This window comes from Sinocyclocheilus anshuiensis, unplaced genomic scaffold, assembly GCF_001515605.1.
Source record: "Sinocyclocheilus anshuiensis isolate Anshui unplaced genomic scaffold, SAMN03320099.WGS_v1.1 scaffold292, whole genome shotgun sequence".
Lineage (NCBI taxonomy): Eukaryota > Metazoa > Chordata > Actinopteri > Cypriniformes > Cyprinidae > Sinocyclocheilus > Sinocyclocheilus anshuiensis.
The window spans coordinates 180,468-203,833 of record NW_015555757.1 but is presented as its reverse complement, the minus strand read 5'-3'; the positions used below and the strand labels follow the sequence as shown (position 1 = coordinate 203,833).

Genomic DNA, 23,366 nt, shown 5'->3' with positions numbered 1-23,366 from the left:
AAGCACGCACGCACACACACACACACACACACACACACACACACAGTCTTGCACATTCTGACCTTCTCTTCTACATGTGACAGAGCTCCTCGTGCCAGTGCATCCTCCTGAATCCACATTACTGCTGTCCTCAGCCTGTCATACTGTCCGCAGGCTATTCTTTATTTAGAGTTACATCACAAAACCACAATCAAACACACACTATATATACACACACTCGACTTACATGCATGTTTTATTTAACTCCAAACACACTTGCTGGTCATGTGATGTAGAATGCTGTAATGGAAGGACACAACTATTCCCATACGAAACAGAATGGAACAATAATGCAAGTATAAAAATATTCCACTACTGTTCAAAAGCCAGTGGTAGGTAAAAATATTAAGAAGCACAACTGTTCTCATCATGATAATAACAAAAAGATATTACTTGAGTACCAAATCAGTATATTAGAATGATTTCTGAAGAAACAAAAAAGATTTCTGAAGGATCATGTGACACTGAAGAATGGAGTAATGGCTACTGAAAATTGAGCTTTGCCATCATAGGAATAAATGAAATTTTAAAATGTATTCAGATAGAAAACAGCTTTAAATTGTAATAATATTTCATAATATTTGCTGTATTTTTGATCAAACAAATGCAGCCTTGGTGAGCATAAGAGTATTCTTAAAAAAAAAAATCAAACCAACCCCAAATCACATTTTTAAAATCATAATTATATCATAAGTATACATAAGTATCATACGTTTTAAACTTTGCCGCATAAATATCCCATATGCGAAGTGAGATATGCTTCAAGTTCTTCAATATATATGATTTTTGCCTAGTAAATGGAAAAAAAGCATAAAATGGCAAATATAACCATGAACTGACAATGAAAAGTGATCAATTTAGGGATGAAAATATCATACAGACTAAGTAAGATTGACTAATCTGAGCAACAGCATAGCCAAATGCTAACAATCATTAAAAGCACCTTAGCAACAACTCCTAGCACCTTAACTCCCAACATCTTAATAACCTAGCATCAAGCAGTGAGTTTAACATGCACAATATTCATTTGGGATGTAGCAATTAGGAAGAGGATGATGACGATGATAACTTACAATGTTTTTATTAAATTGTTAAAAACAAATTCAGTCATATTAAAAATATTTGATGACATGACATCCATATGCTAGTAGTTAATAGTTAATAGATTACACTAACATTAGGCTGCTTTCTAATGTATGCGAGTTAACATTAACAAAGATTAACTAATGCTGGACAGAGGTGTTGTTCGTGGTTAGTTCATGTTAACTAATGCTTTAACTAATGTTAACTAATTCTGCTGTTAACGTGAATAGATGTATTAATATATGTGGGAGTTAACGTTAACAAAGATGAACTAATGCTGAACAGAGGTGTTGATCACGGTTAGTTAATGTTAACTAATGCATGAACTAATGTTAACTAATACAACCTTATTGTAAAGTGAGTCATAGGAAAAATCTGGTTAGTCACAGTGAAGAGGACAACAAACATCTGTTTGAGCGTGTCTAAAAGATCCAGGTTGAGCCACCAGGGAATGTCTCCTGAGAAAGCCTCTGTTTATTCTGAGTGATGCGCTTTTACTTTGAGTTACTTATTTGTCTGATGGTTGCTCAGAGTCAGCGAGAAAGAGAATGGGTTAGGTAAAACATGGAAACAAAAAAAGCGTTTTAAGGGTTCTCTTTCTCTGCTCTGCACTTGTGGAAGGAGGGAGTATGGTCCAAAGCATATGGCTTTGAAGCAAAGTGGAAGTAGATCTGTGGGTCTCCATGGAGATGTTCTCATGTTCTACCCAGTATAGGGGGGAAAAAACAATAAATAAATAAATGAAATCTGCACAGGCCGCAATTTTCCATCTTGCAGATTGATAATTATTGTTAAAATTATTGTAAAATTACAATTTTGTTTAAATAAATACAAAAATAAAGCACTTACAACTAAAATCAAAATGCTAAAAATGAATTTACACATTACAACATTCAAATGTACAGTATGCAAATGTTGATATTTGCTTAAGATTACATTTTACAGTTATTAGATGATTAGTGTATTAAAGACTAAACTTAAGTAAATGTTAGATAATGACAAAAGTAAGATAAAAGTAAAATAGAAGCTCTAGTGGGCTCAGCATGATATATTTTTTATTAATATTTTTATTAAGCAAGTATTTAATTGATCAAAAGTAACAGTAAACACATTAATAGTGTAACAAAATATTTATATTTTTAAATAAATGCTGTTCTTTCAAATTTTCTATTCATCAAATAATACTGAAAATGTATCTCAGTTTCCACAAAAAATACTAAGCAGCACAACTTTTCAACGTTGATAATAATAAATATGCTTCTTGAGCACCAAATCAGCATTTTAGAATGATTTCTGAATGATCATGTGACATTGAAAACAGGGATAATGGCTGTAGAAAATCCAGCTTTGCCATCACAAGAATAAATTACATTTTACAATAAATTCAAATAGAAAATTATTATTTTAAATTGTAATAATATTTCACAATATTACCATTTTTATTGTATTTTTGATCAAATAAATGCACAGTTGGTGAGAATAAGAAACTTCTTTCAAAACCATGAAAAAAATTCTAACTGACCCCAGATTTTTGAACAGTAGTGTAAATAAAAAAAAAGTATAATAATGGTCAATAACCAATGTGCTATTTGGTGCATTCATAGTGTGTAGGTCTGTAGGAGTGAGGATTAAAATGGAAAAACAGACAGGCAAACACAGAAACAGAGAGAAAGAGTGAGTGACAGTCTAAAAGAGAGAGACCAGCTGTGTTTATAACTGCAATATTGGCATTCGGTAAAGCGCACAGTAAGCACATTTTCAGTGCTTTCTCTACTCTGATTGTGCAAATGCAGCTCAAAAAGCCAGAGAAAGAGATCTGAAACTGAGCCTTTGAGGCGAGGGAGGTGTAAACTGTAAACAAAGGCCATTTAAGAGCACACAACTCGGAAGGCATTGTCCAAATCAGAAGTTCCTATGAGAACACTGACCGCTTCCATGTGTCTACAGTAGACACTGTAGGATAAATGTAGAGGTTTGACAAGTAAGCAGTTCTGCTTCATTAGAGGAACATGAATATGACTGACAAAAGAAAAAACTCTCTCTCCCACCACAAAATGTTCACTATTGAGGAGGATAAAGGCTTTTATTATTTGTGCAGAACCAAAAATGGTAAGTCAGTTAATGTTGCAGCTTTCCATGAACAGCTGTGGAAAGTTCAAGTGGTAGAAAGTGGTTAAATGACCAAGCTGTGTGCCGCATGCTGAATGTTCATCTTTCATAATGTGCCGTGTTTGTTTTCTACGTGTGTGTGTGTGTGTGTGTGTGTGTGTTTTGTGAATGTGTGTACAGTGTAGCCGCCTGCCTAACTACCCACGCAGCATCGCAACATGGGCATCCCACTGATTAATCACAGTTTTTTGTTCTTTCTGGCCATCTCTGTTCATTCCTGGTGTCCCTTCTCTGTCTCATGGCTTTTATGTGACTGTATTCCTTGCTGTTGTCTTTGTATCCTCTTTTCAGGCACGTTTAGACTTGTGTAAGGGGACACTTGTATATTTATAATCAGACCCACAGTGCTAACATGACAATTCTGTGGTTCTTCTGTGAAAATTTGTTTAAAAAATGTTTTTTGCCTATACAATTAAAGTCACTGAGGTGCAATTCTTTCATTGAATGGGCAAAAACAATCAACACATTCTTATAAATGTAGTTTGAGTGATGAATGGAGCTCAAATGTAGTTCAGACAGACCACGGCGTGACAGCTGATTGTAACTCCTCCCACTACAATTAAATAGAGACAGAGTGACACGCGTCACAATCTGAAAACCACGCCCACCGGGGGGAAAACAATCCAACCCTCTCCATTGATTTTGTATTGCGGGAAGCTGCCTCCTTGTCATTTCTGACTTATAACAAAAAAACAGAACAATGTCTAAAAGCTGCTATGTGACAAGGTGTACAGTAAACAAGCTAAAAAACCCAGAACTACGTTTTTATAAAGCGCAACATAGTCATATTACTCTGAGAACTACGCCCACTGGAGGGAAACGTAATCGGTGTCAGGAAACATTCATTATTTTTAACCATGTGAAAGGATTATTTCACCACCCTATGTGAACCTGAGAGGAGGAGATATATTGAGAAACTAAATTTTATTTTGAATGTTTCCTGTCACACAGACAAATGTTAAGTCAGCTTTGAGTTCTGTCGGACAGACGCATTATGTCAGCTTTCAGTCACTATACTAGTTCATCACAAACACTCACACAGAACAGTTTTCAAATGGATGAAGGGATTTGTTCCCTGCCGAATTTCACTTCAGATTCAGTTTAGTGATCTTGAACTCACAATTCACTGCATCGACCAGTATAAGCGGCCTGATTGGAAGTGACAATTCATTCGAGATCAGCCCTCCCTACATGAAGAAGTTTTCCTTTTATGCTCATACTTAAAAGTTAACAGGTTATTGGCAACGTGCTTGTCAGAGCATATACTGTTTAGCAAATTGTGTTTATCATTGGAACGTTCTTGTTGTTTGTCTAAACTGTGTTTAGGAAACGTGCTGTTGATCAAAGCTTTTTGTGTATTATTGGAAACATACTTGTTGCTCAGGCTTTTGATTATTGGCAATTGCCTGCAGTTAAGGAGACAACGATTCAAGTAAGCTAACCGTTATACTCCATTTTATTGGTGGGGGGTGTGTGGTGTGTGTGGGGGGGGGGCAACATTACCCGAGAACAGCATTCCCGATTATAATTGAAATATGCTATCTTCGCTGCCCATGTGAAAAAGACGGGTAGTATTAAATGTATTAAAAATATACTTGAAATTCAAGTAGTATGTTTATAATACATTTGTATTCCCAACATGCTTATTTGAAGTGCAATAAAAATATACTGAATTGCATTTTAATATATTTCTAAAAAGTATACTAGAAGTACTTTTGTATTAAATATATGCTTAGTTATACTTCTAAGAAATATGCTAAACAGAAGTATACTTTTAATTTATTTATAAAAAGTATACTAGAAATACTTTGGTAATAAATAAATATAAGTCTAAATTTAAACAGTATTAAATAGAGCGGTCGCTGATCGTGTCTCTTTAGGGCACTTGGAAGAAACCACGCAATTCATATGGATTACTTTGGCGATATTTTTTTGCGATTTCAACTTTTTGAAACGTGAACATCTTTGGTGAATCATCTTTCATCGGAGGGATATAAATCTCTCAGGTTTTTATTAAAATATCGCCGCTTTTCTTTTGAAGATGAACGAAAGTCTTAGATGGTTTGTTCATGAAGTATTAAAAGGACATTTTAAATGTATTTTAAGAAATACACTTAAATTGCACTAAATATACTTAAAGTGGTTCCAATTTAACACAATTTCAATATATTAAATATATTACAAATAGATTAAAATCAAACTTAAGCATATCTTGAAATACACTTAATATACTTAAAGTTGTTTCAAAATAATACATTTAATATGCACTTAGTATAGTATAATTTAAATATAGTAAGTATGTCTGAAAAAGCACAATTTAAATATATTTCTTTTTCACCTGGGTGTGCTGAGACAAGAGAGCATCTCAAAAGTTAAGACTGGACAGAGAATCAGTAGCTGCACTCCCTGATTGATCTTAGAATTGGGGTTTCAAACCTCACTGAGGTTTGCTTGTGGACAGCTCAGAATCTGAACCCTTCAGAGCAAAGCCTGCCACCAAAATAATGTTCAGGACCTCTACAATCAAACAGAGTGGTCCTGACTGAAATAAAGATAAATTAAGTCATATAGGTTTGGATGAATGACATAAGGGTGAGTAAATGATGACAGAATTTTCATTTTTGGGTAAATCAATGTTTTTCATCAGTTTTAGTTATTATTTATAGCATGTATAGTTGAGTTATTTTAGTACTTCAATTGAAACTAAACTAAAATGAGAAATGATGCCTTGGCAACTAGCTGAAATAAAATAAGTTTATTTTAATATTTAATTTTGTTTTATTTATGTTAATTTTTATTTAATTTCAAGCAATGAAAAGTTTAAATTTTATTTAATAACCCTTGGGTGAACTATGGCTATAACAACACTAAGTATTTTAGAGGATTCATAGAACTTTCATGTGACTAAACAACAGAAATGTAGAAAGAAAATGTTTGGCTGAGCACTAAAAAGATAAAAACCATACTGTGGTCCTCCTGACATCAGCATGGCAACCACAAAGAGAAAATAGACAGGTGAAAAAAAGATAAGAGCAGGCATTTTAATCATGAGCCTCCATGTGTAGTCACATTTCAGCTGAGCAGTCCTACACACTCTCTCTGCCGTAAGTCTAATGTTCGCACAGCTCTCAAAGGTCAGGTCACATGACTCATCTGCTAGCCAAATGTCCAACTGCGTACACAGAAATGCAAAAACGGGAGTACACTTCAGTTAGAGTAAGTGAACGCAGTATAATAAGATGAATGACGATGATGGCAGAGCAGCTCTGTCACAGCAAGACATGGCAAATGCAATCACTTTCATTAATAGTGATTTGATTTTATAGGTTAGCCGTAATTGTTTAGAGCAACAATTCATTTTTATTAAATGACTGTATTTAAGTATTTAATCTGAATCAATGAAATTGTCAAAAAAGTCCCTGAAAATTAACACCAGTGGGTAAACATTTTGGGTAAAGTTAATTTTTGATATTGGTTCAAAGGTTATAATCCATTATCATGGCTTCCAGTCAGTCACTGTTATTGCTTGAGCAACATTAAATGCCGTGTGACAGACAATAGGAGTTGCTGGATGAAGAGATAATTAACAACTCATTAGCTCCAGTAATCAAGCTAACGACGGGTTGCCTGATTATTTTGATGCATTTGTGAATATTCAGGAAGTGCCGAGGAGGATCTGTGCACAGGCAGAACTCCTAAAGATTCACGGGAGAACACATGAAAAATTTAATTACTACACATACACTAAGTATGAAAGAATGCTGAGAGAGGGAGTTTCTGCCTGCAAAGCCCAATAAAAGGAGAGAAAGAGACAGCATACATTGTCAGGAATAAAATTATTATAATTTATTAAATAATTATTAAATATTATGATAATTAAAACATTTATTAAAATATTACTATTTATTTGAAGAAAAATACAGTAAAAACAAAGAAAATACAATTTAATAAAATACAGTGCTTTCAGATTAAAAGTATATTACACAATATTTCTTGTTACGGCAAAGCTGAATTTGTAGTTTTACAGTTTCCAGTGTCACATGATCTTTCAGAAATCATTCTAATATGCTGATTTGGCACAATAAGCATTTATTAGTATGATTAATGTTGATAACACTTGTGCTCTTAATAATTGAAAACATGATTATAATATAATAATTAAAACATGAGACTAAAACGTCTGTTGTAACCAACGAGACGCTGTGTCGAAATAGCGTTTCGACACAGCTCGAGTTCCTGAAGGGGAACCTTGGTTTTGGTTATCACTTTGTCAATTATCGCAAATTCAGGAATGATTCTTGCAGTCTGTAATGATCATTTAGGGCATTCATTCATGCATTTACTGTAAACAATGTTGTTATTCCCAATTTGTGTACATGTAGTAAAAACCAGGTTTGAATATCAGAATATGAGCAAGACTTATTCTCTAATGTAATGTGTAGACTTCTATAGCTGTATTAAAGGAAGCATAGTTTTAAACAGTAGAGTAAGGAAACCCTCAACCTGTGCCAAGGCGCCAGGCTGGTGTTGGAGACGGGTGGGGAAGCGGGCATCTGGACACGAGCGAGAGCTTAAGAGCACAGCTCACTCTTTAACGGCGAGATCAAGGAGATGCTTGGCAAGAAACACAGCCTCCTAAAACACCAGGACCCCACTTGGAAACATTCACCCAAATCCGCCCACAAAAAAAAAAAAAACACAAACAAAAGCAGGCAGGCCACGTTGTGTTACGGACGCAAAGCTGCTCCCTTTACACCTCCTAACAGTAGAGCCGGGTCGTTGCACACTGAGCTCACTGCAAATACAATGTCTCACCATGGAAAATTACCTCCTGCTCTGTTTTATTTCTGGAGAGATGTCAAATCATAAGTTTTGGTTTATCTCAGCATCCATAAGACTTGACATTCCTCTGTATTCACTGCAGATTAAGTGTTCCCCTCAAGCCTAAAACACTCCCCTTTTTTACTTTCACCACATATAAAACATAAAAGTCATGCCAACACATATAAAATAACAGTATTTATGACATACAGTCGCCCCAAAGTATTTGGACGCTCAAGCCTCATTTAAAAATATATGCATTATTTCACGGCATTGGAAACCAAATATCAAACTAAGTAGCTTCTCCAAACAAATAACAATAAAGTAATTTCCACGATTAACAACTCAATTTTGAATATTGAGAATATTGAAAGTTTGAGGTCAGCAATATATTTTTTAAAGAAATTAATACTTTTATTCAACAAAGACTTTAAGAAAGTATTACATTTATCATATTAAATTGATAAAAAAAGATGCCTATTTCAAATAAATTGTTCTTTTAAACTTACTATTCATCAACAAATCCTGAAAAAAAGTATTACACAAAAAATATCAAGCAGCACTACTGTTTTCAACATTGATAATACTAAGAAATGTTTCTTGAGCACCAAATCAGCATATTAGAATGATTTCTGAAGGAGCATGCGACTTTGAAGAATTGAGTAATGACTGCTGAAAAATGTAGCTTTGCCAACACAGGAATAAATTATATTTATAGATATATTAAAATAGAAAATAGTTATTACAAATTTAAATTGAAACAATATTTCAAAACCAGGGCCGTCCTTAGCTGACGTGGGGCCCGGTGCGAGGTATGGAGCACCCCCCTAAGGACGGCCCTATTCATAACATTACTGTATTAACATACTGCATTATTTTTTTCAACATTGTCCAAATACTTTTTGGTGCCACTACATAAAAGTTCCATGTATGAAGTTCCTGAGCAACAAACAAACTGAGCAGTGGAGTGGAATCAGATACTAACAGTGTGCTGTAGTAGATCCCATCTACTGTAAACACATTGCAAGAGGGGGAAAGAGGAGAGCTTTGAAAGAAGAGGGAGATGGTCAATCAATAGACCCGCACAGTATCTTTGTTCACCCTCGCCTCTCCCTCAGACCTGTTCTAATTGGCCTCTTCACAATATCCAAGTGTGTGGAGAATGATGTAGCCTAGTGCATCGAATTACACAGAGGATCTACACCAACTGTGCAAATAAACAATGAATAACAATGAGGAAAAATAATGAGGAACAGATTGGAAATGTCAAATTGTTTATACTAATTCTGTCAGAAATTAAAAGTGGGTGTGAATGTGTTTACCATGAGATCTTGTACAGACATTAACCAAATTTTAAAATCAAACTTGGTCATAGCAGCTGATAGAGTTGTGTTCTGCTGACTTTTCTTAGAGCACCAATATTTTTAAAAGCCTTAATGTCTTCATTAGGTGACGTGTCTGGTCTTCACCTTGGCCAGAAATCCACTGTTAACCTTTGAACTGGTCACTGCTCATGGGTCTCTATGGTTTGAAATACACATTATGTTCTCTAGCCAGCGAGCCCCAAGAGAAACAATAGCAAAGTCTGTGCCAGCGAGATTCCCTCATATGCAACAAAAGAGTTAGTGTCTGACTTACTGATGACAGGAGAGTCCTGATACAGGACTAACACCTCTGTGGACTCACAAACCAGAGGAGAACAAATAAAAGATATGAGACTATTTCATTTTAGAAAACATCACTTGATCTTAAAGTTCATAGAACCTAGTTCACAATCCGATACACATCCCAATATGGAAATTCTACCCTCAAAAACAGATTTTCAGAAGTGAAACTTAGCATGACTTCTTGCTTAATCATATTGAGGTGTTGTTTCCATTGTGACATTAGTCATCTGTCATGCTAAGTTCCTTACAAACAACAATAATTTTCCTGTTTCATCTGTGCTATTGAACCAAAAGAGCTGGTAGGTTGTGTGAGGTTTTATGTGTGTGTGGTGCTAAACCTCTTACCAGGCGGTGTGCAGTTCTTTTCAGCATTGGGCCCAACCTGCACCTCATCAGTATAGTTGCTGTCAATGTCAAAGTCCTGCAGCAGCCTGCGACTCTCCCACCTCTCACTATCTTCAGCTGAAAGACTGGAGATGCCATAACCTGTAAAACACATGGAAAAATCATTTCCATTAATCATGGCAAGATTTACCTACAGCAGACTTAATTTGGTTGCAAAAGATATGACGAATTCTCATATTTGACACAAATATTACAATCCCCTTACAAGGGACCCACTTTCAAAACATAAATATATACACAAATTAAAATAATTATATGACAGTCTATGTGTAAAGTATTATCTAAAAAATATTCACTTTCTATTAAGTTGGCACTTTTTTGCCTCTAATCTGCCAATATAATTAACACTACCGTTTGGGATTGGTAAGATTTATTTATTTAAATTTTTTTGAAAGACGACTTATTCTCATGCATTTATTAGATCAAAAAAATAGTAATACAGTATTGTGAAATATTAGTACAATTTAAAATAACTGTTTTCTATTTTAATATAATATATTATTATAATTATAATATTATATAATATATTTAAAAATGTAATTTATTCTAGTGATGGCAAAATTTCAGCAGCCATTGTTGTGCTGCTTATTTTATTTATTTTTCTCTCTCTCTCTCTCTCTCTATATATATATATATATATATATATAATTGTCAGGGTTTTTTGTGGAATAGAAAAAATAGAAAGATAACTTTTTTGCAGCAATGTAAAATCTTTACTGTCGCTTTTGGTCAATTTAATGTATTTATTGAGTCGAAACATATTGCAAATATCCATGCTGGCTGTGTAACCAAGCATTTTTTAAACTTACAGCAAAAAAACTACAGTATAAAAAAGAATGCAGATAAGTTTGTATACTGAATGTAATTTGGACAGCACAAATTCATAACAAACATATTCACATGGAAAAGACAGAGAGAGTATTTTAGTCGGTCACCCCTCTTCCATACTTATTCTGTGAGTGTGACAGTCATTCACATTTATTAAGTAGTCGCTTTTATCCACAGACCTCCGACAGACACACTAGATGTGTGTAGATGTGAGTGACACTCGTTCTTGTCTTGTACTTGTTCCTAATCTATTATTATCCAGAGTTATAATACAAACTAAAATTCTCAACACAGCTGAGTCTCACAGTCACGGATCTAAGTTAGGCTCATCACAGTGTTGTTTTGGGCGGGTTTGACCGGTCCAGCCCAGTATTACTGTGTGATATCTCCTGTTCACACTGCATTCACAGGGACATAGTGAGTGTTACATACTGTTAAACTCTCACAGGCTCCACTTCTCATTTGTGTTTCTGTGAGCAGCAGAGCCCCGGAAGTCTGCTGGCGAATATTCACGAGGGCCGTCTGTGGTGCGGAGTGAAGCCGAGGCGTAATAAAAGTGACATCACGCGGCGAACGCTCCTGCGGCAGCGCTTCTGTCCGGGCTTGTCTGGGCTGGGAGGGGGTGATTATTCTGGCAGCACTGTCATCTGGGTCGCTCTGTCCTAAAGCGCCTCTGCCCTTACTCCACTCCACTCAACCGTCTTCCTGCGCTACTCTTTTCAGAACGCCGGATCCCACTTACCGCTCAAGTCGCTATAAATAAAACCTCTATATTTAAAAAAAAAAACAAAAAACAACAGCACTCATGATAGGGCTTCAGGGCTGCATGGCGCATTATGACGTGACACATTTTGACATTGTGATGTGATGTGAATAGCGATACAGAACTGGGATATGGTTGTAAGGAGAGCTTCAGAACACCCTGTTCTTCTTCGGCAGAATCGGCACTGATAGGAAACTTGAGTTTGTCTTCATCAACAAAAAGACAAAAAAGGAAAAACTGATCCAAGCACTGACATTCCAAGTGGAAACTGTTTAAAAATTCATCGTCCCCTGAAATGCCAAAAGAATCATGTAGTGAAGTGAAGACGGTTGTGACATTTTTGGAAAATGTGACACCTTAGCGTCTTCCTCATAGTAAAGAGACAGCAGCGATCTGTCCAGGACATGAGAGGTGAGCAAGTGAAGCACAAAACTGAGCCACACAGATGCTTCATTGGTATATGATCCCTCCACCTTTCAGAGGGGAATTCACTGCGCCACTTATTTGAACACACTGTCTCTGTTACTAGGAATTATATAAATTAGGTAGCAGCACAAATGTGCACACAAAATATATGCTGAATGCAATTTGCACACTGCAATTCTTGATTTTGCAGGCCAGTTCTGAGTGTTAGTTTGCGGAGGATGCAGCAGGCTAGGGCTAAAGTCCCTTTGAGGCTAGTCAGTCAAAGTCCCTTTCGAGGAAAGTCATTTCACTCAGCGGCCATAATTGCAATGTGTCTGGGCAGCTGTTTTGGGCATGCAAGAATAAATCCTATCTATTTGAATAAGGAAATACTGAAATATCAAAAACTTGACAAATTCACATGTAAATAATGTATTTCAAATCAGCTACAACATTTGGCATGAACTATCCCATAAATGTTATTTCTTAAGCTCAAATAGCATTTAAAAAAGCATATTTCAAGTTGGTTCAGCAAATGCGCATGTGCAGTCCCAAGCGTGTGGCTCAGGACACTGACTGTTTCTATGGGAACTGGAGTTTCTAACAGCAGCTGCAGTGATGCAATGACTTTACCAGTTGGCGACTGCCTCTTTTTTTTTTTTAGAAGGTGGAACTTATTCTGATGTATTGCACACTTTTTCCTATTACTAGTAATATGAGTAAATCTTGCTAAATACATGGTCTTTACATGGTGGCCATCGTCTACAGGTAGAAGTAGATTGCCTATAAATGAATGGTGAAAAACAGATTGTTTCAGTATTTCAAATCAGCAATAAAATGGTACCAAAAATGAATCTAAATGCTGAAATGTATGATGCTCAATGATTGGTAAAAGTGTGCTTACACATTTGTGCATATCTGTATAAATGCTCTTCTCCATCATTTGATTCTAATTTTGGTTAAATGTCAAATATGGTACAACCCAATTTAGAACCTGGTTAAACTGGACTATGGGTGGTTAGTGAATAAGCCTCTGTTGAGCTGTTTTTGCACAGTAAAGTGGCCCAAATGTTCGGTGAGTCTTTATTTCTCACTCTCCAGGGCTAAAAACGCAACTAATTGGCTAAGTAATTAACCATGTAGGTTCCATCCTCAAATGCATGTTAAAGAGGAAAGTAGCAGCTCCATTAGAATGAGCAGAGCTCAGGTTCATTGTGCCCGCTTCAATGGAAATAATGTGTTTCTCTCTGACATGCTGCACAGAAATGGCATTACCTGTGCAGCGAGCCAGAATGCACACTGCACACACACATGCGGGGGGAGGCAGGAAGTTACTATGGAGATGTGACGTAACCACAGGGACCAGAGGAGAACAGTGACGACATCACGCTCAGATGAACACGGCTAATCGCACACAGAAAACACATCAGTACACGTGCAGAGGATTTAAAAAGAAACAACGCATGAAATAAAGAATATACTAATGATAAGGCACAAACTCAATCTCTTAAAAAAATAATATTGCTTTTACATTACATTTTAAGTGTCATTGGATGCGAATAACTGTAATTCTTCTTAAACATTTATATTAACACAAGAAGGTCTAAGATACAGAAGTATTTTAGGCATTTTTAAGTAATGAATGTGAAAGTCTCAGCATGCAGCTGCACCAGAGAGCCCAAAGCACCTCTGCGAGAGACCCCATTAAAGAGAGTCATTTAGTGAGATTGAAAATGCACATGTGGTGACTTGTATAAAAATTGTATAAAAATGAATAACTTGTAACAATCAAGCCTCACACACCTTTTTGACCAAAGTCAACTTTCATGATTTTGAGCCGTTTGAGTTTGAGATTATTATATAAGGATTAATAAATAAATATATAAATACATATTTCAGTCAAAGGCTAAATAAAAACTGTTTTCTATTTAATAGACTTTAAAATGTAATTTATTCCTGTGATGGCAAAGCTAAACTGCTTAATATTTTTGTTGTGATTGTTTTTTCAGGATTATTTGATGCATAAAAAGTTCAAAAGAACAACATTTATTTGAAAAAGAAATCATTATAGAAGTATATACAGTGCTGTTCAAAAATGTGTGATAAGTAAGACACGGCTAATCGCACACAGAAAACACATCAGTACACGTGCAGAGGATTTAAAAAGAAACAACGCATGAAATAAAGAATATACTAATGATAAGGCACAAACTCAATCTCTTAAAAAAATAATATTGCTTTTACATTACATTTTAAGTGTCATTGGATGCGAATAACTGTAATTCTTCTTAAACATTTATATTAACACAAGAAGGTCTAAGATACAGAAGTATTTTAGGCATTTTTAAGTAATGAATGTGAAAGTCTCAGCATGCAGCTGCACCAGAGAGCCCAAAGCACCTCTGCGAGAGACCCCATTAAAGAGAGTCATTTAGTGAGATTGAAAATGCACATGTGGTGACTTGTATAAAAATTGTATAAAAATGAATAACTTGTAACAATCAAGCCTCACACACCTTTTTGACCAAAGTCAACTTTCATGATTTTGAGCCGTTTGAGTTTGAGATTATTATATAAGGATTAATAAATAAATATATAAATACATATTTCAGTCAAAGGCTAAATAAAAACTGTTTTCTATTTAATAGACTTTAAAATGTAATTTATTCCTGTGATGGCAAAGCTAAACTGCTTAATATTTTTGTTGTGATTGTTTTTTCAGGATTATTTGATGCATAAAAAGTTCAAAAGAACAACATTTATTTGAAAAAGAAATCATCCATCCCGAATAACAGTATATATATATATATATATATATATTTAATCAAGCATAAATAGAAAAAGCAGTTTAGACATGTCTAATGAATAATAAGGTTTCTATGCACTACTGCACCAGCCCAGAGCACATTTGGACCATCACCTTAATCACCTTTATTACAAAATGTACAAAGACAAAAAAACAAAACAATGACCATTTCCAAAAACTACATATAACATACTACATAACCAGGTTCTTCACCCCCTTGTTTGTTATATCGACAAAGACAACATAGTGCATGTCATAAAGCAAAAAGCCTCTAGCATGATGTTAAATGCCCAAACCCCAGAGATAAACATGCCTTAAATGCTCAGAGTTTTACAATAAAACAGCATAAAAATTTAGCTGAAAGGCAAGGACGCATTATGGCAAAGGACCTCCCTCTTCAAAGAAAGAGCCGTAAGTGCTTGTCCTGATGTTCAAGGTTTGAACATCAAAGGTGATTTCACAGAGAGCAAACATGACTAAGACAGATTATGCAACTTTACTCTTTTTACTGCAGTGCTATTTCAGGGGTCGCTGTTTGCAGATGCAAAATTATCTTGAATGAGGTCAAATGACAAAATAAACTATAAATTAATGGAAAAGTAGGACGACTTTAGTGTCACTCGATGCACTTGTCATCCAACAATAATGCTCATTAAAGATTTACTCAAATATGATACTGTAATGGGCAGCATCATTAATGGAAAGGGTCTTATTTACTTCTCAGTAGTATTTTACTCACTTCTAAGTAATGAATAACAAGGTCTCTAGGTGCATATGCCCCAAACAGAGCCACAGAAAGTACTGATCATCATTCCCAAGAGTCCTCCATTATTTGCCGAGTATCAAAAGCTATATACCTGCAATATCACACTAATTTAGTTAATTGAAGTTTCTCACTCAAGCATACACTGTTTAATATTTGTGCAACTAGTTGCACAAAACAGAATTGCAAACAAAACATTTTTGGACAAACAATTTATCCCATATCAAATTCACACCTTTGGATGAACCAATTATGTTATCTGAAATAAAAAGAATGCAGTTCCTTTTGGTGCCACTAGTGGTGGAGAAATCACATTCTTCACCTTTAACCATACATAACTATTTAGCTTCAATAAATAAAATGAATTTCAAAAAAGGTTATTTATATAACTATGTTTTACTTTACTTTTACTGGTAATGATCTACAAAGAAAGCCTGTCACACACAGTGTTATTTCTAAGAAAGCTTGCAGATGCTTGTGCTATATACTTTGAACAAGGAGAAAATAGATTGCTCTATCTAGCCACATCTGCAGCACATCACCTGAGGACCTGTCCCACAGAAGACTGTTCCAGATAGCAGCTGTTGCGAAGAGGAACTACCCGGGAAATTCTATCCTATAGATTCAGAGTGCCCTTACACATCTGACCCCATATTGTCAAAATGGATAAATATAACACTACATACTTCCACTCTGTCAAAACCGTAATTACCTACACTCTTAAAAATAAAGGTGCTTCACGATGCCATAGAAGAACCTTTTTGTCTAAATGGTTCCATAAAGAACCTTTAATATCTGAAGAACCTTTCTGTTTCACAACAGGTTCTTTGTGGTGAAAAAAGGTTCTTCAGATTACAAAAAGGTAAGAAAGAGATGGTTCTTTAAAGAACCTTTGACTGAACGGTTCTTTGTGGAACCAAAAATGGTTCTTCTATGGCATCGCTTAAAGAACCTTTTGAAGCACCTTTATTTTTAAGAGTGTAGTTTATCTTCATTAGGCGAAAACTTGAATATGGCACAGTAATAGTCAAACAAAGTTAGAGAGAGAGGAGAGGTACAAAGAAATCAGAAGAGAAAAGGAAGGTAGAATTTAATGTGTTTTGGAAACACTGTATTACATTAGTGACGTTACAGCATTAAGGCAAACATCTGCTTGGATGGGAAACAGGGACCTCCAAGGGACCACTAGGGAGTCAGCAGAAAATATCAGATCGATCTATCTATCTATCTATCTATCTGTCTGTCTGTCTGTCTGTCATTTAATAAAAAGATCCATATAATATGTAATAACCATTTCTTTTGGATTTAATAAAATGACAATATAAATGCCATTTTTATTAGTTTAATAAAGTGTTGTCTTTATAAAATCAAACTGTTCTTTTAAAAGGAAGGCAATATTTTGCAAGGGGAAAGGTGAATACAGAATCAATACATACAGTATAAAGGAAATAAACTCCATTTGAGATTTCCTGATTCTTGAAAGTATTGGAGATAGAGGTGGGTCTCAGGAAAAGCATGGGAATGGGCTTGTCTGAGAATTGTACAGTATAGTTAATGATCAGACTATTGGGTGAATAATTAACCAAACTATCAGAAGTGAATCTATGGTGGTTATATATAAAGTCAGTGATTGGGTATCAGTAATGGCTCGTTTATGGATGTGACAGGCCATTAATAGTCTCATTAGTGACTGCTGGCAGTGCGGCTCCTGCTGTGCATGTCTGCTGTCAGCCAGAAGAGCTGGACAAAAGCCCCATCTCCACCAATCAGTCTTCAAAGGACTGGAGGGTAGTCAGGAAGCTTTGAGGCTCTGGGCAAACCAGTGAGAGAGATGGTTTCTGGGGCGTCACTCAGTGTAGCTTCACTACTAAATCATACTAAATGCAAACTAAATCACAAAAATTCACACTGATATTTGTCTACAGTAATGAAAGCTCTCAGTGGTCGACTAGTCAAGTTAAGCAATGAGGTTGACTAATTTAGCCACATTTTGTATATTTTAATTTTGATGTTTTTGCACCATTCATTAACATGTCCAATTAGAGCCAGGTAAACCCAAAACCAGCGTAATAATACAGTTATGAACAGTTAAACAGTTTTGAATATTAAGATAAAATTAGAAAACAGTTTTACACATTAATGCACATTGCTTATACTTCATTTAAAATGTAATTTTTATTATCAAATACAAAACTTCACCAATCAATATAATTTAAAATGACTTAGATCACAAATAATGTTAATAAACTGCCACAGTTAAGTTGTCAATCATACTCTATAGGACAAATTGCACAACATCGTCATATCCATTACACTTACAGTACTTTAACCATGTAATTTTATCTTCAATCCCCACATTTCAAGTGCCACATTGTGACACAATAACAAGTATTTACCAGCTTCATACACTGTTCGGGCCTATTCTTGCACACCATTTTTTCCTCATCTTAGAGATTTACTGAAGGTTGTTGAGGTAAGGTTAGTCAGATGCAGAGTTTCACTCAAGTAATGGAGTTGAGTACTTTGTCCGCCTCTGGTCAGATGACACATTCTTCCTTCTAATTTAACAAGATACACAGTCCCAGATGATGAAAAGCAGTCCTACTCACACTAGGTATTACATTTGTGCACAAAATTGCATCGAATTTTGTCTTGCTTACAAAATTTGTCTTGGTGGCACTGGACCACAAAATCTCTTCCTACATCATTGCTTGTTTTGGCCACCCTCCCATACAGGCACCTTGGGACAATCACAAACTCCACCAACTCCACCAAAACAGATATCTCTTGTCAGTACTCTCTTCCTCAGCAGGTTACATTACAAACCAACATACCACCTTCAAATATGTTTCAACTGCGGCTTTATTTAATCAGACAGAATATCAAACAAGGGCTTATATAAATTCAAAGCAGTCAAAAGATTAAAGGCTTAGAACTCATTATTCTTTCATAGTGGATTTTTAATATCTTAAGCATATTTGTCTTTTTTACTGAGCAGAAATGCTCATTCGAATGAAAGGTAATCCTGTGTGAAAAGTAATGAGCTAGCTTCTCATATCCTTACTCGGAATTTGCACTACACTGCATGGTAGTCAGCTCACGTTTGATCTAAATCAGACAATTAAAAAGCTAATCAGTTCTTCTTCCCCTCTTAGTGCAGGTAAAAGGCTATCTGAATGTGCTAGCACTCACAGTGTGCGCTGGGTTCCATGCTAATTGCTGACACCGGAGCAGTTTAGCTATTTGAAATGTGCTATATCATCACTCAGAACAGCAAATCTTAAAACTCAGATTACAGCAACACTTTGTAGACACAGACGAGAAGTCATTGTTCAACTATCATACAGTGGCGGAGCCAGAGGGGTGTCCAGAGTGGCACTGGATCGGCCACCCCGGGTGCCACCCCAAAATTTAATATGCTACTATTTCATTTTCTTTGTTTAATCTTACTGAAAGAAGAATTTATTCGGTTCGGTGTAGCTTCCAGCCTCTGCTAACTTTTACGTACGCGCTCTCACACCACACGTTCATTTTCTTATGGAGTGAAAAACATCGCAGAGAAAAGAGGACATAGACAACACGCTGACAGACAAGACAGAGCAGGTTCCTTTTGATAATAGGAAACAAAGTCTCGGCATTCAAATTCTGTTAATTTTATTAACAATTTCAAATGATAAATAAAGTTTTGGAGCTCTTTAGTGGCGTGACGGTTCATGTGCACACCCGCTTTGCCTCAGTTCAAGCAAAGCAGGAGTGCATTATAATTAGCATGAAATAAACATGAATGAACATCTGAGGGCATGTTGAAAATACAACTTACTGAATGTAGTGTCTCAAGTAATCACTCAATGAGTGTTTCAACCGCGGAAAGACAGCAGCTTAAAAAGATTGTCACATAACCATTCAGTGTCCATAGCAAGAAAAATATACACTAGAGAGGAGAATTGAGCAAAAAATACATTATATTTTTACTCATAATTGCTCTGTTATTATAATTAATAAAAAAAATTAGAAATGTAAAAAATGGTCTAATATGAACTTGTATACAAATCAATTGTTACTTTTTACCTTAACAATAAGGTTCCCTGTATAGTTTAGTTTAGAAAAATTAATCAAACTTAATCACGAGCTTGTTAATTATTCCTGAATAATTCTCACACCAGGCTGAACTCAAAAGTTGGCAACTCTGTTTGAAGTAAGCTGAAGTTTTAGGTTTCCTGAACAACATTTACAAAATTCACTTAAAGTTAATGTTAGATTTTTTGCTCCAACTGCTGGTTAATCAGATGATAGAAATAAGATAAACAAGTTCCAATAGAATAACATTTGACGTTATGGTAGGAATGTATAGCTAATGTGGGGTAGTAATCAGCAATCGTAGGATTTATTCATGCTTTTTTATGCCAGGTTGGATTTATACACTTATTTTCTGTCATGGTCTATGGCCCCCCTGAATTAGCCTTGGCCACCCCATGTATAAAACTCTATAGCTCCGCCACTGCTATCATAATGTCAAATATTTTGAGAGATATGAAAAGCAGCATAGGTTGCTATGTCAACAAATTCAATCAAATACTCAACAAAGACATTTACTTAATCAGTTTTATCTTGTTCTCTAGAAAAAAAGTCCTTAAAACAAGAGAAATTATTATGCAAAACTGTGTAAGATAATTAGACTCAGAGAATATATGGTGAATTAAGTTTATTTTATCTTACTGCATTCATCAAATGCTTTAAAACTAATTTAATTGAAGAAATATCCTCTTCAAAAAAAAAAAAAAAAGTAAATGTACAGGCTTTTAAGGATGTTTGGAAATAATAATACAAATAATAAGAAGAAATGTTTCTTGAGCAGCAAATCAGCATTTTTCGGAAAGATCATGTGACTCTGAAGACTGGAGTAATGGCTGCTGAAAATTCAGCTTTGCATCACAGGAATAAATTACCATTGTCCATTGAAATGCAGGCTACTACAGTTAAAACAGGAACATACTGTAACATCATCTAAGAAGAACTATGAATCGTTACTTCAACAAATGTTCAAATGGTTCTCTATTGCATAACACTTGCAATAAATACAGATAAAGACAGTAAACATGGGAACAACTTCTCAGTCTGTCTCTCTCTATCTGGCTTAACTAATTTAAACATTTGGAACCTCATCTCACAACTCACAGCACCAAATAGGGGCTACCGCACACAGGCAATCAGACTCAAGGTTACCACCCTCTCCCACTCTGAAAAACATCAACATACTAGCGTCTGTAATGTGAACTGAAGAACATATTGTTTTCAGTACGTAACATTTCTGGCAGGTCATCCCGGTTTGCAGAGTGCCCATACAACATGATTGTCCTTGCTACATTACAATGTGTGTCTGGTTTTCATCTCCATACGTCTAAAATATTTCAAACATCTGTGTGCAATCCATCTGCTCGCTTACTGGCTGGCCAGAGCCTCTCTAGGAGATGTTCAGTGGTCTTGCTGTGTTCAGCTGAACTGTGTGTTGCATTTGATTTACTCGGTCAGAGCGGTGTTGGCTTTAGCAAACTCCATAAACAGATGCAATGCAGGGCCTGAGCCGCTCTTACCGCAGCACAAACATAAAGAAGGTGGAGTGTAGGGGCATTATAAATCACACCTCTAATGAGGACATTTAGAGCATGCTATATATATAGTGAGAGAAAAGGTATGTAGGGCACCCCCTCCTCCCTGAATTAATGACCTGCGCTACACGTGAGGGCAGCGGCAGGAGAGGCATGTGGAGGGATTCGGGAGGAGCCGGCAGATAGAAAACCCCTTGCTGTTTCTCTCTCTCCATCGCCTTTTCACCTCGTCATGCGCTCCAGGGTGGCAGCTGCCTCCGTCCTGACTAAATTGTCTTGTGTATTCCAAAATAGACCGCTAGCCTAAAATAAAGCCATTGTATTAATTAGGGACGTTCTATTGGGGGGATTCAGTACTTTTAGTTAATTACTGAGAATTTTTCTCTCTGGTTATTCAAGAAACTAACAAACTGTCCAAATTAAATGAAAATATTACTATATTTACTTTATGAAAACATTATAGGAGTAAAATAGGTTGCTTTTTTGGATTTCACATTGATTTGATTTTAAATCATAGGAAGAGATCTTTGTAATTATTACAAATAAGATCATTATCCTTATAATATTTAATTAAATAAATATATTAAATGACAATAACTTGCTCTTCCTCTGAAATGACTTTCCCTTTCTGCTAATGCCACTGAGGCTGCAAATATTACTGGATAATGCTAATCAAACTAGCTATTTAGCCATTATTTTAGCAAACTAACGTTCAGGTCTGGCTCCATTCTGGTATGTAACGTTGAATTTTCACAATACAATCAATTCACAACCACTAAAAGTCCTGTTGTACATTTTTACTTGCTAAATAGCCTTTCACTAGGAAATATGGCACATTACAGAAGTAAAATTAGCGCTGCACAATTAATCGGATTTCTAATTGTGATAACAATTACGGATGCCACAATTATGTAATCGTTCAAAGCAGCAATTAATCGTTCTAAGTCCACTTGTGTTATTCTGTGTGCTTAAGATGCGTTTTCTTTTCTTTCTACAGGTTATCTTAAGGGTTTTTCCATTGTTTTTAATTTTAGTTTTAGTATAACATTATAATACAATGGATATTTTTACTTTTTTATTTAAAGAAAAAAACAATCCAATGTATAGTTGATATTTGAGGCTTAATACCATAGAAAAGCAATAAAGGTTTTTCAGTTGAGAGTTTTTCAGTGAGTTTGTGTCAGTCCTGTGTCTTGTGTTTTGTTTCCCATGCCCTAGTTTCTCCCTCCATGCCCATATTTGGTCCTTCCTGTTTCCTGTTCCTATTATGTTTATTGATTCCAGGTGTTTCTCGTCTTCCCCTCGTCATGTCCTGTGTATTTAAAGTGTTTCCCGTTCCTAGTTTGCTGTCCGGTATTGAATGCCGTCTTACGTGTGATTTTCTGGTTCCTCGAGTATTATTAAAGTCTCTGTGTTTGAAGTTAACTCCTCGTCTTCCAGTAGCGGAGCGTGACAGAATACCGGACCATAACAGTAAACGGCGCCCCTTCTCCCCGTTTTGTTTCCGGTGGAGATCGCGGCACGCTTCATTGCCCTAGCCCGTAGGGATCTCCTCTTCGTTGAGTATGCCAGGGAGTTCTGCGGGCTCGCCGTGGCATTCACTGGACTAAGCTGGAGGGAAGGGATCCTCTGGTGTCTGGAGAGCGTCCGGCCCCGAGCCAGAACCAGCCCGCCGTCAAGTCCGCCGGCCGTTCCTCAGTCAAGCCCGCCGGCCACGCCATTCACCTCTAATCAAAGGAGGAGGATGAGGAGAAAAAGACTGTTATCTGCCCTCATCCTAGCCCCAGAGCTCGCTCCAGTGTTGGCTCCAGCCCCAGAGCTTGCTCCAGTGTCGGCTCCAGCCCCAGGGCTCGCTCCAGTGTTGGCTCCAGCCCCCGAATCCAGCCCAAAGAGGGCTCCTGTTCCTGAGTTTAGCCCACGGAGGGCTCCTGTCCCCGAGTTTAGCACAGAAAGGGCTCCAGTTCCCATGTCCAGCCCAAGGAGGGCTCCAGTTCCCACGTCCAGCCCAAGG

General features: G+C 36.2%; 1 protein-coding gene across 2 annotated transcripts in view; it reads right to left on the bottom strand.

Annotated features, from left to right (window-relative positions):
• Positions 1-23,366, bottom strand: part of LOC107673935 (sodium/potassium/calcium exchanger 3-like) — an 85,819-nt gene that overhangs the window by 49,693 nt on the left and 12,760 nt on the right. For both annotated transcript variants that reach the window (XM_016467768.1, XM_016467769.1), the window contains one exon: positions 10,125-10,265. In XM_016467768.1, the coding sequence (XP_016323254.1) occupies positions 10,125-10,265 (141 nt within the window). The remainder of the gene's footprint in view (positions 1-10,124; positions 10,266-23,366) is intronic.